Source organism: Heteronotia binoei, chromosome 12 (genome assembly GCF_032191835.1).
Source record: "Heteronotia binoei isolate CCM8104 ecotype False Entrance Well chromosome 12, APGP_CSIRO_Hbin_v1, whole genome shotgun sequence".
NCBI classification, from domain to species: domain Eukaryota; kingdom Metazoa; phylum Chordata; class Lepidosauria; order Squamata; family Gekkonidae; genus Heteronotia; species Heteronotia binoei.
In genome coordinates, this window is record NC_083234.1 from 1,299,306 (window position 1) to 1,315,895 (window position 16,590).

At 48.9% G+C, this 16,590-nt stretch overlaps 1 protein-coding gene across 1 annotated transcript in view; it reads left to right on the forward strand.

The window, feature by feature from the left end:
- CEP164 (centrosomal protein 164) overlaps nt 1–16,590 on the forward strand; it is a 119,301-nt gene that overhangs the window by 51,967 nt on the left and 50,744 nt on the right. The window contains exons 13-16 of the mRNA XM_060251327.1: nt 2,661–2,877; nt 9,101–9,178; nt 9,364–9,492; nt 12,735–12,857. Of these exons, the coding sequence (XP_060107310.1) occupies nt 2,661–2,877; nt 9,101–9,178; nt 9,364–9,492; nt 12,735–12,857 (547 nt within the window). The remainder of the gene's footprint in view (nt 1–2,660; nt 2,878–9,100; nt 9,179–9,363; nt 9,493–12,734; nt 12,858–16,590) is intronic.

Genomic DNA, 16,590 nt, shown 5'->3' on the forward strand with positions numbered 1-16,590 from the left:
CTTTCTCACAATACGAGAACTCGTGGACACTCCATGAAATTGCTGAGCAGTCGAGTTAGAACAGATAAAAGGAAGTCCTTCTTCACCCAAAGGGTGATTAACATGTGGAATTCACTGCCACAGGAGGTGGTGGCAGCTACAAGCATAGACAGCTTCAAGAGGGGATTGGATAACCATATGGAGTAGAGGTCCATCAGTGGCTATTAGCCACAGCTTATCATTGGAACTCTCTGTCTGGGGCAGTGATGCTCTGTATTCTTGGTGCTTGGGAGGGGCACAGTGGAAGGGCTTCTAGCCCCACTGGTGGATCTCCTGATGGCACTTGGGGATTTTTTGGCCACTGTGTGACACAGAGTGTTGGACCGGATGGGCTATTGGCCTGACCCAACATTTATTTATTACATTAAACTTCTATCCCGCCCTCTCCGCAAGCGGACTCAGGGCAGCTTACAGCATTCATTTCCACAAATTAAGAACAATAAGTCAATAAAATCTATAAAACTTTAATACAATTTTAAAAATTTAAAAACTATTTCATGGTGCATTAAAATACTATTTCATCATTACTATATGGCGGTTCTGCTTTTCAGACGGTGCTCACCGAGTGCTCTGCTGATGTCAGGTGGCAGCTCTCTCTCGGTTTAAACAATTCGGTCTTACAGGCCCTGCGGAACATAGGGAGGTCCCGCAGGGCCCTTCTGGTCCTCTGGGAGAGCATTCCATAATTCTGGTGCTGCCGCTGAGAAGGCCCTGGCTCGTGTCAAACGCAACCTGGCCTCCTTTGGTCCAGGGGTGGACAGCAGATTTTTTGTCCCTGAACGCAGTGCTCTCTGGGGAAAGGCGGTCCGCAGAATCTTCTCTCAGAGCTCTCTCAGCCCCACCGACCTCACAGGATGTCTGTTGTGGGGAGGGGGAGGGAAGGAGCTTGTGCTCGGAGGCTTAGAGTGAAGGGCAGGGTATGACTCCAACCTCCTCCTCCTTTTCTTCTTCCTCTTCTTCCTCAGTCTTTGTCTTTTAAGTGTCAGGCTAGTGGAGGTGTGAAGATGGTGGACCTTTGGCCAGATCCCCCTCTGCCTCCCTTAGGACCTGGAGGAGTGCTCGAGGGATTGGCTCATCCCCCTCTTTTGCCAGATCTGTGGACTTGCAGCCCGGCTTTGGGACATGGACAGTCCCCCATCTTTGGGCTGGAAGGCATTTTTCCACAGCCAGCATCAGCACATCACCACAGGCCTTCAATTTCTGCATAGAGCCAACTCCCTCGTAAAGCCAGGGGCTGGAAGCTTTGGGGTGGGCTGTCAGCCGGCGCTCCAGGTTGGCACAGAGGCCTCTGCAGAGTTGCCATCTTGGCTCTGAGAAGCCCCCAGAACCATTTGGAAACCGGTGGGATCCATCAGTCTTTGGGCTCCAACTGGCCACCTGTCCTTATGATGGGCTGCAGCCTCCCCTGTTCCTTCCGTCTTCAGGATGGGAGTGGTTTCTCTTTTAGTCAGGCATTACGAAACTCTCATTTCACCGATGCCAGCTGTTCCTGCTTTCAGGGATGGTGGTACGCGATTCCTTCCCTGTGTGTCACGCACACAGATGACAACTAAGAATAACTGATGTTCCTTGAGTGTCCATCCCTGCGGCAGGTGTTGTTGTCTTGTCCCGCTGTGTCAGTCTTTAGAAGAGCTGAATCATTTCTCTGTCCACTTGAGACCTACGTGGTCCACTTCTGCCCTCAAGGTGAATGGAGCCAACGCCACTGCAAACTTTTGTCCAGCTGGGAAAGATTCCATGGGATACACTGCACAGGCTTGAGTCTTTGAGTGGAGTGCGTTTCTATGGGTCCTCCTCACACAGAGCCTCCTCCTGAGATGACCCATGAAAGCTGAGGGAGGGGGACCCATGAGAGCAGGATCTCCACCAGAGGAGAAGGGATCCAAGAAAGGCACAGTCTGTGAGTTGGAAGTCCTTGGACACACCCTGGGCTCCGTGCTGCTATGCTTAGCTGCTCAGGCGACCACACATAAATAATCTGTTACAAGTAAGCAACTTGTTATCTTATTCATTTGCAGTTCTATACAGGCTAATGTAGATTTTGTGGTTTTATCAAATTTATTTTGATTTGTTGGCTGCCCCTCCCTAAGAATAGGGTTCAGGGTGGCTTACACGAGGGACACATACCATGAGTGAAAAATATTAAAATCACATTAAAACACTAAAAACATCAGTAGTACATCAATATAATATCCACATGATGGAAAAACTGGATTAGAATTCAACCTTCTGAGATTGTGAGGTCTCTTGTTTGACCAAAATCTCCAGAGCTAGCTGGGACTGAGCACCACATGAGTTAGAGTGGTCTCCATATCACTGCGGCTGTTGTTCTGTGGTCCTTGCTCTGTTCTAGCTGTCAACCATGCTCCCTTATCAGTGTATGCAGCAAGTTCTCACAGCTTGGAAGTCCAAGGAAGAAGTCTCTGGACTGACGTGCCTTTTCTGCCTCTCTAACTGGAGTGTTTGAGGAAGGATGTTTGTCAGGGCCTCACCAGGGGTTTTTGTTCACCCATATATTGATCTTTTCTAATCACTCACTCGAGAGCTTCAGTGCTGCTCAATAGCAACTGCAGCAGCTGGAAGGGTGTGCATCTGACTGGTTATTGCTGATTGTCTTTCAGATTAGAGCAGGAAGCTGCAATGCACAAGCTCCAAGAGGATCTGGAATCATTGCAACAATCAGAAAAGGCAAGGCTTCAGGAACAGAAGCAGCTTGTTCTGGAGAGAATGAAGATGGAAGCAGAAGCGATTCAGCAGGCAGAACTGAAGAAGCTGGAGCAAGAGAACATGAGAGCCTTGGGAGAGATGAAGGAGAGACTGCAGAGGGAAAAGGAAATGGTGAGGTGGATCTTTCCCTGGGCGGGATCTTTCTTGGCAGCAGCAGCAGAGAGCTGCTCTGTCTTGAGGCGGCTGAATTCACTGGCTTCCTCCAGCAAACCTCAGTTTGGGCAGCGGGTTGGAGCAGAGCAACATCTTCCTTACACTGAAATGGTTGCAAAGGTTTCCTGTAGTTGCCGAGCTCTCTTTATCTTTTCATCTTTTTCTGTTCTCTGGATGCCACTTGTGTGGCCTTCCCCAAGTCATCAGAAAGGGTACCTGCTGCCTCATAAATGTAGGTGCCTAGAAGTGGATAGGCTGGAGTTCTCCAGCAGGGTGTGGCATATGACCACCTTTGGAACTTCTGGGGTATTGCTGAACTAGGAAGAAATAGCGACATGGGATGAGGTACTAGCCATGTTCAAATGATCATTTGGGAATGAGACCTACTTAGGCAAACTTGGGCCAGTCCCTCTCCCTCCCTGCCTCCCTCCACCTCTCTCAGCCTCCCATGTTTGTTTTGAGAATGAACTAGGAGGAGTATACTTTTCTGAGATCCTAAAATATTGCAAGTAAATATAATAGAAGTCTACCTAAAAGATACACCATAGATTAGGAGAATACAAAGGACTGCATCTCCGCTTGAATCGGAAACTACTTTTGTCCCCTTGACTTCTTGGTCTTCTGTGTTTGGTTTCCTGTCTGGGGCTGCATCCAGTACTGGGCAATGCGTTGTCCTGACCTGGCTTCTAGAGAGATTTGAACCAGTGACAACAACCACCATGGAAGTGATGGTCCTCATTAATTATAATCACAGAGAGAGAGACCCATTCCTTGTAAAAGTGTTTGTATTTGGATGCTCAGTGCTTCGATCAGGCATGTGGGAAATTTAACAAATACATTGTACGGTGTGCACTGGACAAATGTAAACCACTGTGAAGGCCTCCCAACCCAAACGTGTTTGGTGTGTTCTATCTTACTAACTGTACCTGGTCATAGGAAAGATGCTTGTAAATGTGTGTGGTTTTATTCCTTCCCCCTCCCCCCCCCAAGCCCCCGCCCAGCTATTTTACGTTAGGGGAAGGACTATATATGTAACTACAGTTGATTGATTTTTATGGACAGTTTTTAATATTTACAATTTGATTAAAGAATCCTTAATTTTAATTTTAGGGGGGGTTGAAATTGACCTTGAAAGTTCTGCATGCAAGGTTTTTCTTCTTTTTTCTCTGCTCTGGTAAGACTTTGCCTGGAGTATTGTGTTCAGTTTTGGGCACCATATTTTAAGAAGGATAGACAAGTCGGAATGGGTCCAGAGGAGAAGATGGGGAGGGGTCTGGAGACCAAGTCCTATGAGGAAAGGTTGAAGGAGCTGGGCATGTTTAGCCTGGAGAGGAGGCAGCTGAGAGGTGATAGGATCACCATCTTCAGGTACTTGAAGGGCTGTCATCTAGAGGATGGTGTGGAATTGTTTTCTGTGGCCCCGGAAGGTAGGACCAGAACCAATGGGTTGAAATTCAATCAAAAGAGTTTCCGGCTCAACATCAGGAGGAACTTCCTGACCATTAGAGCGGTTCCTCAGTGGAACAGGCTTCCTCGGGAGGTGGTGGGCTCTCCTTCCTTGGAGGTTTTTCAACAGAGGCTAGATGGCCATCTGACAGCAATGCGGATCCTGTGAATTTAGGGGGAGGTATTTGTGAGTTTCCTGCATTGTGCAGGGGGTTGGACTAGATGACCCTGGAGGTCCCTCCCAACTCTATGATTCACCTTCCTAGTCTGCACGTGAATGAGCTCCATCTGTGAGAGTGGGAATCCACAGGCCTTCAGACTCTCATCTTGTGGTAACCTATAAAAATCATGAGGGGGGGATCTTCTTGTTTACTGCCTTATTTGGCAGAGGGGTTCTGGCTGGCTGCTATTTGGACACCTGGCAGGCAAAGAGAAACCTCCAGAGGCACCACAAGGCACAGCTAAAATGGCTGTCTCTAAAATCTCAGCATGTGATATTGAAACCATCCTGGCCTTGCTGAGGTCATCACACATCTTAAAGGGGGACTGGCCTCTATAATATCTGAGCTGGTTGTTTTAAAAAATGCTCCTAAGTCTCAGCCAGGATGAATATAGCAAAGCCTGGGATCTCAGGCCTGGAAGACAGGGACTCATCTTTCAACTTGTGCCACATGCTCATGGTCTTAGCAAGTTAGTTTGGTTTAAAAGGCACCAGGCGTCCACGGGTGGCCAACTGAGTTCTACAAAGCTTTTTCCTCATCGTTCAAAGAATCTCTTCTTTCTGTTTGTAATAAGATCCTTCAAAATTGAGTCCTACCACCTTCTTAGTCAGAATCCTTTATTGTGGTCATTCCAGAAAACAAGAAAAACATATCTGACACGTCATCCTGTTGTCCAATAACTCTTCTCAACAACAATGCAATGATCTTTACCACCATATCTGCTAACTAGACTCAGAACAGTCATCCCAGCTGGCATTGATTTGCCCAGACTGGATTCATTCCAAACTGGCAAATTACTGACAACTTCTGATGCACTCTTAATGGCAAATGCTCCTCAGCAAACTCTCTCATACTTGCGCTTTACCTTGGAAAAACGTTTGGCTCTCTAGAGGTTCCTTATATGCGCTTGCTTCTGGGAGAAATTGGAACTGGCAGCAATTTCCTGAGAGCCTCACAGTCCCTTCCATCATCACCCACCACCAAGGTAAGAGTCAACGGTCACAACTCTCTCACCTTTCATCCTTCAAGGGACACCAGGCAAGGTTATTCCCTCTCACCTCTTACCTTTGCACTCACCATCAAGCAACTCTACTGGTCTCACCATTGGAGGCACAGGACATAAGGTGAACCTTTACACATATGTTTCTGACCTTTTCTGATCCTTTCCAGTTATTCAAGAGACTCCATTCACATTTGGAAGCATTTCAAGCCTTTGAATCAGCCCGTCAAAATCAGAAATTTCTCTCTCTCTCAACACAGTTTCAGAGCCAGTCTGGTGTAGTGATTATAAAGTTCTCAAAGAGATAGGTCATGGGAGATTTCAATTGCTCAGATATCTGTTGGAAGTCCAACTCTACTAAAAATGAAAGGTCAGATAAATTCCTGACATGACTTGCTGGCTGCTTCATTTTCCAAAAAGTGAAGAGGGAAACCAGGGGATCTGCTATCTTGGACTTGATTCTCACCAACAGGGAAGAACTGATTGAGGAGTTGAAAGTAGGGGGCACCCTGGGTGGTAATTACCATGTAATTCTGGAATTTACAATCTTGGGGAAGTATTCGTGTTCAGTGTATGGTCCACTAAGACCCCTAGATCCTTTTCACACATACTACTGCCAAGACAAGTCTCCCCCATCCTATAATAATACATTTGGTTTTTCCTACCTAAAAGCAGAACTTTACATTTATCCCGGTTAAAATTTATTTTATTTGTTTTAACCCAGTTTTCCAGCCTGTCAGGATCATCCTGTATCCTGTCTCTGTCTTATACTGTATTTATGAACATATGAAGCTGCTTTATACTGAATCAGACCCTCTTTGGTCCATCAAAGTCAATATTGTCTTCTCAGACTGGCAGCGGCTCTCCAGGGTCTCAAGCTGAGGTTTCTCACACCTATTTGCCTGGACCCTTTTTAGTTGGAGATGCCAGGGATTGAACCTGGGACCGTCTGCTTCCCAAGCAGATGCTCTGCCACTGAGCCACCGCCCCATTCATGGCTCTCCAGGGTCTCAAGCTGAGGTTTTTCACACCTATTTGCCTGGACCCTTTTTTGGAGATGCCAGGGATTGAACCTGGGACCTTCTGCTTCCCAAGCAGATGCTCTACCACTGAGCCACCATCTCGCCCAACAATATTTGCAACCCCTGCCAATTTAGGATCATCTGCAGATTTAAAAAGCATTCCCTCTATTCCTTCATCCAATTTATGAAGATGTTGAACAAAACTGGTCCCTGGACAGATCCTCGAGACACTCTACTTGTCACTCCTCTCGAAGAGGATAAGAAACCATTGTTATGTTAAAAGTAAGAAAAGGAGCAAGAATATGTTAGGTCCCTTGCAGTCATTATTTTTGAGAATCCTGGTGAACAGGTGAGGTATCGGAAGACTGAAGGACAAATTTCCCTCATCTTCAGTAACGGGGAAAAAGGAGAATCCGGGTACCAGCCAACCTGTCAGCTTGATGTGTATACCTGGAAAAGTTTTAGATCAAATCATCAGTCAGCCAGTCCTTGAGCATTTAGAAAAGATGGTTGTAATTACTAAGCCAGCATGGGTTTCTCAAGAACAAGTCTTATCAGACTGATGTTATCTCTCTTTTTTTTTAGAAAGTTACTACCTTGCTGGATCAGGGGAATGCTGTAGACATCATTTATCTTGATTTGAGTAGGGTTTTTGATAAGGTTCCACATACTATTCTTGTTGACAGATTGGATCAATGTGGCTTGGATCCTGTTACTGTTAGGTGGCTCTGTAATAGTTGGCAGATTGCACCCAAAGAGTCCTTGTGAATGGTTCCTCATCCTCTTGGAGAGGAGTGACAAGTGGAATGCCTCAGGGATCTGTCCTGGGATCTAGTTTGTTTAATATATTTATAAATGATTTGAGTAAAGGAATAGAGGAAATGCTTATTAAATTTGCAGATGATGCCAAATTGGGAGGGGTCGCAAATACAGTAAATGACAGAGACAGGATACAGGATGATTGTGACAGGCTGGAAAACTGGGTTAAAACAAATAAAATTAACTTTCATGGATATAAATGTAATGCTATGCATTTATGTTTGGAAAATCCAATGCATAATTATAGGATGGGAAAGAATTGTCTTGATACTAGAAAGGAGAGCCCACCACCTGCTTAGTTGAAAACTTCTCTGATTTAATTTCAACCTGTTGGTTCTGGTCTGACCTTCTGGGGCCACGGAAGACAGCGCCGCACCATCCTCTAGATGAGAGCTCTTCAAGTACTTGAAGATGGTGATCCTATCACCTCTCATGCTAAACATACCCAGCTCCTTCAGACTTTCCTCATAGGACTTCATTCCCAGACCCCTCACCATCTTTGTTGCCCTTCATTAGATACGTACCAGCTTATCTATATCCTTCTTAAATTGTGATGCCCAAAACTGAACACAATACTCGAAAGAGATAAATGTATACATATGTGGTTCAACAGAGTCAAGCCATAAAAGTTAGGAGGGCATTCTTTGAAAGTGGACTTCTTACCCAGTAGGGAAAAGACAGAAGGACAAGCCCAGAAGGGGCCTGATAAGCCCATGGCTGTTGGCCAAAAAAGAAAGACCACAAAATCCCGTCATAGAATCATAGAGTTGGAAGGGACCTCCAGGGTCATCTAGTCCAACCCCCTGCACAATGCAGGAAACCCACAAATACCTACCCCAAATTCACAGGATCTTCATCATTGTCAGATGGCCATCTAGCCTCTGTTTAAAAACCTCCAAGGAAGGAGAGCCTTCCATCTCCCAAGGAAGCCTGTTCCAATGAGGAATCACTGTCAGGAAGTTCTTCCTAATGTTGAGCCAAAAACTCTTTTGATTTAATTTCAACCCGTTGGTTCTGGTCCTACCTTCTGGGGCCACAGAAAACAATTCCACACCATCCTCTATATGACAGCCCTTCAGGTAATTGAAGATGGTGATCATATCACCTCTCAGCTGCCTCCTCTCCCGGCTAAACATGCCCAGCTCCTTCAACTATGTTGTGAGCCACCCTGAGCCTGCTTTGGCAGGGAGGGCGGGATATAAATTAAATGTTATTATTATTATTATTATAACCTTTCTTCATAGGACTTGGTCTCCAGACCCCTCACCATCTTCATCACCCTCCTCTGGACCCGTTCCAGCTTGTCTATATCCTTCTCAAAATGTGGTGCCCAAAACTGATCACAATACTCCAGGTGAGGTCTTACCAGCACAGAGTACAGCAATACCATCACTTCACGTGATCTGGACACTATAATTCTGTTGATACAGCCCAAAATTGCATTTGTCTTTTTAGCCACCGCATCACACTGTTGACTCATGTTCAGGGTATTATCCACTAAGACCCTAGATCCTTTTCGCACAGACTACTGCTAAGACAAGTCTCCCCCAATTATAACTATGCAAGGGATTTTTCCTGCCGAAATGCAGAACTTTACATTTATCCCTGTCATAAAATGTCTTTGCTTCTGAAGCAGGGCTTTCATTTTAATAGGCTTCTTCATGGTTTTGCAGGCTGTGGAGGAGCTAGAGGAGCAGTTTGCGGCTGAGCTGCAGCACCAGCAGAATGTAGCGCGAGCCGAGCACCTCAAGGTACTGCGCCCATAGAGAAGAAGGAGCTTTGGTTGTGCTGCTGTTGCTGCCTGTCCTCTGCTGTGGCCTCTTGCAGCTCCTCCAGCCTCCCCACTGTCAGCAGAAAGCAGCAGCAGGTGGAATGGCCCACAGCGGGCCAGGCAGGGAGGACTGTTGCCTGACTGTATCCTTCTGTGCCCTGGCAGGTTGTCTCAGGCCTCCAGTCGCAGGTCGCAGAGGACCCCAGAAGGCAGGAAGCTGAGCTGCGGGAGGATGCAAGTGCAGAGCAGAAAGCCCAGCAGAAGAGTCACCAAGTAGCTGAATACAAGCAAGAGGTAGTGATTCCAGGAGGCGAGGATTCTCCCACCTGCCGCCTTGTTCTATGCAACAGTGTGGACCGGGGATCAAGACATGATACTTCCTACCATTGACTGGCCAGGGCTAGTGCAGGGCTTAGCTTAGCTTTGTTAACATACTCTCAGCTCTAAGCTCTGAGTAGATGCGTGCTTTCAGCACTGCTCACTGTGTCTCAGAAAGGACCTTGCAGAGGTGGGAAAAGTCCAGCCCAGAGGATGAGGGGGTTGGAGCACCTGCCCTAGGGGAGTCTTCTGGGTCCTTCCAGTTGAGAGGTTCATGAAATGATGCCTGGGGTGGAGGGAGTTGGCAAAGAGAATTGCTCCTTCCTCTCCCCAAAGACTAGGACTCGGGGGCATCCCATGAGGCTGATGGGCGGTGGGTTCAGGGCAAACAAAAGGACACAGAGAGGAAATAAAATGTGGAATTCACTGCCAGAGGATGTAGTGATGGCCACAGGAATAGACAGCTTTCAAAGGGGATTAGAGAGATTCCTGGAGTGTACGTTTATCTGTGGCTACTAGCCATGGGGACAGGGGCACCTCCACATTCAGAGTTGTGATGGAACAGTCCCACCTTAATTTACAGACCCCGTTCTGCTGTCCCACTCCTGGAAGGTGCTATTCCACTTCCTTCCACTAGGTACCACTGTCCTGTTGGGGTTTTCCTGCCAGGAGGGGCGGACTCCTGAAACCCCCCCCCCCCACCTCAGTGCTGCAGCCTGACCTCAAGGTCTCTGACTGCTCTGCTCTGCGCTGGGTCACCACCACCACAAGGAGGCCTTTGCAGCTTTGGGCACCCCTGGGGGAATAGCCAGTTGCCAATGGTTTGCCTTCCCTCCTCCTGGGACTCCTCTCTTGAAGCAGTGTGGTTTAAGGTGGTTGGGAAAATGGCTGACAATAGACGGCTGGCTTGGGGTGGCATGAAGGTGTCCCAAAGAACCAGCTGGAAACGAAGCAGCTGGGAGCCTCCAAATGGCATGCAGCTTGCTCCTGGAACAGGGACAAGCTGTGTGTGCCCCGGAGGAGCTTCCAGAGTGCTCGTGCGCCTCCCGCCCACTCCCCAGGCGCTTGCCAGCTATCCAAATAGCCAGGAAGTGCCTCAAAGCCACCACGAAATTTAGGCACCACTTTGTAAGTGGTGCCTTTCTAAGGCAGCTACAATCTGGCCCCAGGCGGGCTGCAGTCGGAACGGGGAAGGGAGGCAGATGTGCATGTGTGGATGTGCTTTTTTGGTCCGCCTGTCTCCCATCTTCTGCCTGCCTGTTATTACCCCATGTGACACAGAGATTTACTGCCAGCATTCAAAGTATTAAAATATTTATTAAAAAGAGACAAAGGTTAAGAACCTAAGAGAAGCCCTGTTGGATCAGGCCAATGGCCCCTCCAGTCCAACACTCTGTGTCACAGAAGAACCTAAGAGAAGCCATGTTGGATCAGGCCAATGACCCCTCCAGTCCAACACTCTGTGTCACATAAGAACATAAGAGAAGCCCTGTTGGATCAGGCTAATGGCCCCTCCAGTCCAACACTCTGTGTCACATAAGAACATAAGAGAAGCCCTGTTGGATCAGGCCAGAGGCCCCTCCAGTCCAACACTCTGTGTCACATAAGAACATAAGAGAAGCCCTGTTGGATCAGGCCAATGGCCCCTCCAGTCCAACACTCTGTATCACATAAGAACATAAGAGAAGCCATGTTGGATCAGGCCAATGGCCCATCCAGTCCAACACTCTGTATCACATAAGAACATAAGAGAAGCCATGTTGGATCAGGCCAAAGGCCCATCCAGTCCAACACTCTGTGTCACATAAGAACATAAGAGAAGCCATGTTGGATCAGGCCAATGGCCCATCCAGTCCAACACTCTGTGTCACATAAGAACCTAAGAGAAGCCCTGTTGGATCAGGCCAGTGGCCCCTCCAGTCCAACACTCTGTGTCCCACAGTGGCCAAAACCCAGGGGCCATCAGGAGGTCCACCAGCAGGGCCAGAACTGTCGCAAGCCTGTGTTCAGCACAGCACCAGATCAGCAACTGGAAGAGCAAAGAAAAGTTGGTCATAATTGAAGCCTCTGTCCCTGGTTCTAAAACTTGCTCTTGCTAGATGTTGAAATAGAGCAGGCAGTTCCAAGCTTAGTAAGTTACAAAATGTGGTCTGGGGAAGAATTTGCATCTTTCTAAGACTTAAGTAGAGCCCTGTGGCACAGAGTGGTAAAGCTGCAGTACTGCAGTCTGAGCTCCCTGCTCATGACCTGAGTTCGATCCCAGCGGAAATTGGGTTCAGGTAGCCGGCTCAAGATTGACTCAGCCTTCTGTCCTTCTGAGGTCGGTCAAAGGAGTCCCCAGCTTGCTGAGGGAAAAGTGTAGATGACCGGGGAAGGCAATGGCAAACCACCCCATAAAAAGTCTGCCGTGAAAACGTTGTGAAAGCAACGTCACCCCAGAGTCGGAAATGACTGGTGCTTGCACAGGGGGCTACCTTTACCTTTTTAAGACTTATTGCCTACCATGTTGTTAACATCCGTTAGTGCATGATTACAGGAGATGGAAAGAGGATGCATTTATAACCATTTTTCTTCTTCCGTTTGCTGAATGGATTGTGGTGCTAAAGGATGCTTATAAACATTTTCTTTTAAAAAAAATTAAATTTCAATTTATTTTAATTTTTTGAGTTATACCTCGCCCTATTCTCTTTGATGCTGGTAGTGTTCTCTGTGCCCCATTGTTCCCCTAATTGCTTGGATGTTATTAAACTGAAAGAGGGGTCCCCAGGTTGGGAGGGAAGCAGTCAAGGCACTCATTGCCAACCCCCCAGGGATGCCTCTGTGGTAATCAGGTGCTGGGTAGCAGGAGACCAGAGGTCAGGTTGAGAAGAGGAGTCTGGAGTCTGCTCCTCCTAGCAGGAAGACTCCCAAAAGACAGCGGTGGCAGCGGTACCCAAGTGGAAGGAAGTGGAATGGCTCCTTCCAGGAGGTGGCAACTCAAAGAGGGAGTGGGCTGGGCAGGGTCTGTAGGCCGAGGGGGCCTGCAACATCACATCGCACACCAGTGGCTGCTGCAATTTTGAATTGCATAACAACTTTGCATATGCACACGCTCGCACACACTGAAGAAGCAACGTGTTGTGTGCAATACTAGCTGTAGCTTCTCAGTGGTTTTATGTGGCCCTGTGTAGCCTTTTGCAGTGTTAGCAAGCAATAGTGTGACGTTTTCCCCACTACAGCTTGGCTGCCTCCTGGAGGAACAGCGGCAGGAGATGGAGCAGGACCACTCCAGGAGGGTGGAGAGGATGCGGAAGGCACACCAGGAGGCCCTGGCCAGGATCCAGCAGCAATATGAGGACGAGGTCAGCTCCGAGCCAGAGAAGCCATGAGGGCGACCTGCAGGTGCTTGGTGATGGGCTTAGGGCAAAGCATGTGGCGGAGCTGCACTGCAGTGGTTGGTGGATCAGATCAGGTCGGAATCCTGCTCCTCCATGGCAGCTTGCTGAGTAGCATGAAAGCATAAGTAATGACTACTGGGTCAGATCAGTCAGGGTCCATCTAGTCCAGCATCCTGCTTCACACAGCAGCTAACCAGTCGCCCTAGTTGTTGTTGTTCAGTTGCACAATTGAGTCCAACCCATTGCAACCCAATGGACCACATTGTGCCAGTCCCTTCTGTCTTTCACTGTCCTCCTAACTTTGCTCAAATGCATGCTAGTTCCATCAGTAACGCTGTCCAGCCATCTCCTCTTTTGCCATCCCCTTCTTTTGCCTTCTGTCTTTCCCAGCATCAGGGTCTTCTCCAGGGAGTGCTCCCTTCTCATTTCGGGGCCAAAGGATTTGAGCTTCAGCATCTGCCCTTCCAGGGAACAGTCAGGGTTGATTTCCTTTAGGATGGAGTTGCCCTGGAAGACCACATAAACGGCACAGAGGTGCCTCCCAGAACCAGGATTCAGCGGTTTGCTGCCCTTTAGTAGCCGCTGATGGACTTTTCCTCCATGAATTTGTCTAATCTCTTGTTCCTGCTTGTGTCTTTTACTGTCTCTGCTGAATTCCAATTTGATTACTCATTGAAGAAAGAAGTATTTCCTTTTTTGTCTCTCCTGAACCCACTGGGCCACTCCTAAGTTCTGATAGGATGGGAGAAGGAGAAGAAACGGTCTCTGTTCACTTTCTCTTCCTTGTATATTGTTATAAACCTGTATTATATCTGCTCCTTAGTTATCTCTTGTAAGCTGAGAAGTCCCGGAGTCTGCATTCTTTCCCAACTCCTTAATCATATTGGTTGCTCTCATCTGTACTTCATCCAGCTCTGCAATGTCTTTTTTGTGATGGAACATGCAGAACTGCACATAGTCTTCCAAATGGGTCTTCTTTGGCTGAAAGCCACCAGTCAAAAGCTTGATTATCCTTTTATACAACACTTTTTATAGAGAAGGAACTGTGAAATGAATCTAGTTTTAACACGATTCTTCTCTAAATAAAACAATGAGTTCCCAGAGGGATGATAAAGATACCATATTTTTCGCACCATAAGGTGCTCAGGACGATAGGACGCACCTTCCTTCTGGGGGGCGATCCGCTGCCTCCGCCTCCGCTACCGGCGCTTCCCCTGCGCCTGCCTGCCTGGCTCCAGCTTCTTCCAGCAAGCACTGGGATCGCTCCACGTGGCCCCACCGCAAACCCAGCGCTTCGCAAGCACCGGCTGTGGAGAGGGCAGCGTGCTTCCTCCTTGCCTGTCTGCCTGGTTCCAGCTCTGATGCTTAAAGCAAGCGCTGGGATCGGAGGGTGGAGGGAGCGATCCTGGCGCTTGCTGTAAGCGCCAGAGCTGGAGCCAGCAGGCAGGCAAGGAGGAAGCACACTGCCCTCTCCACAGCCAGCACTCGCGAAGTGCTGGGTTTGTGGTGGGGCCACGTGGAGCGATCCCAGCGCTTGCTGGAAGAAGCTGGAGCCAGGCAGGCAGGCGCAGGGGACGCGCTGGTATCGGAGGCGGAGGCAGCAGATCGGCCCCCCCCCCCCCGGAGGAAGGTATGTACCTTCACTCCATAAGACGCACACACTTTTCCCCCCACTTTTTTTTTGGGGGGGGAAGTGTGTCTTATGGTCCAAAAAATACGGTAAGTAGCAGGTAGACTAGAATACATCTTGATAACTCTCATTAAATTCTCAAAGCGCAGTTATAAGGCTAAAATTAACATTTGATCTTCTTCGTGGTCTATGTGCATTCACACTCATGGAATAGAGTGCCTGCGCCGATCCCCGAATCGGTACCTAAAAAGCCCGGGATTTTTTCACGCTTGGCACCAACGGGCATGCGCAGGCATCCCAGTGCACATGCTTGCCGGTGCCAGCGCGAGGATCCCGCCAGTTCCTTTCTAACTGCTGCACTGAGAGGATCTCCTTTTGTGTCCCCGGTCGGTAAAGTAATCTTAGGATTGCCTTTCTTGTTGTATATAGCCCATTTGTTATTTTCTTAGTGTAGTTAGTTAGTTAGTTGTTAGATAGTGTTGTAAAAAAAACAAAAAACATTTGTTGGACTTGCCCTTTGGGGCCCAGTTTCCCCCCGTTTTTCCCCTCAGAGACTTTCCTGGGTGGGTTTTTTCCTTGGCGTCTATGGAAAGACGTTGGGTTTTTTTTAAGAGGTCCCGCTCCTGTGGGAAGAAGATTGCCCCCCCCCCCCGACGGCCATTCCCTTTGTCTCCTTTGTTTGGGCGAGGGACATCGTGTGGATTCTTGCTCTCACTGCCTGAGTTTTTCCAAACAAACTCAGAAGAATCGAGTGGCTAGGCTTTCGGCTGCGTTGGTTGAGTTGGCACTTCGTCCTCAAAAGATGGCATCGGGCCCGTTGGTACCAATGGGAGAGGCCGCGGCCCCAACAGTCACATCAGCCGATACATCACTGATCAGGACCGAGATGCCAGTCAAGCGCGGGTGTTCCACAAAGCAACCTTCTGAAGGGTCAGTGGACACCCCAGCTAAGAAGCGTCGGGATGACTCGGGGACCCAATAATCCACACCGAAGAAGGTGAAATCTAAGGAGAAGCGGAAGAAGAGATCGTCCGGCACTCCTTCCCCTTCTCGTGACGCTTTGACATCATGTCGACTGCTCCACCGAGGAAGATCTTGGCGTCCCCACATCGTAGCCCTTCGGTGTCGAGAGGCAGTGCTTCTCAGCAGTTGCGTCTATCGGCATCAGAGCAAGAGATCAACCTCACTCAGCGCTCCCATTCTTCGGGGTCGAGGTGTCGCAGTGAGAGCGACTCTGTCTTGGAGGTGGAGGTGGAGGCACCGATGGAGCCGTTGGCACCGCTGGATCAGGCAAGAGGTCGGAGAGAGCTAGAACCGACCACCATAGCTCGCCGCTTCCCACCACTTTCACCGTGGAAGCAGCGGTAGTGGCCTCCCTACGCCTATCCATACCCGCTGTACCAGTGGTACCCCCCTCGGGAGTTTGCAGACTGGGACCAGCAAGCCGAGGCATCCCATATGTCGAGGCTTTCCCAGCATTCTAGGCGGCGTCCCTCGGCATCGATGTCCATCCCGCCCGAAAGACGTGGCGTGGTGGTGGAGGAAGTCCAGCCTAGGTCATCGGTGTCGATCCAGTCACCCGTCAGAGAGTCAACGCCGGTGCTCTCGGAACATTCTTTGAGGAGAGAGTCTTCATTGTCGGACTTCGAGGTCGGTACCGACGATCCGGACAGGGCTTTGGAATCTTCGCCAGTGTCTCATACCGCTGAGGCTCTTCCCATTTCACTATCGGAGGATCTAAAGTCGTATGGGGACCTGGTGAAGAGGATGGCACTCTCCCTCTCTCTCCCGGTGACACAACCGCAACCCGTTGTAGACGACACCGTATTCGACATCATGCAGCAAGATACGTCTACAGCGGTTGCCCTGCCTGTAATGAAGGTCATCTTACAGGCGGTGAAGGAGCCCTGGGCGAAGCCTGCTTCTACACCTGTGTCATCAAGAAGGTTGGACCACATGTACCATGTCCAAGAGGCCGGTGCTGAATTTCTCTTCACGCGTCCAAAGCCCAATTCGGTGGTCGTATCCTCGTCAAAGGCCTGCAAGACGCACTCCTCTCCACCAGAC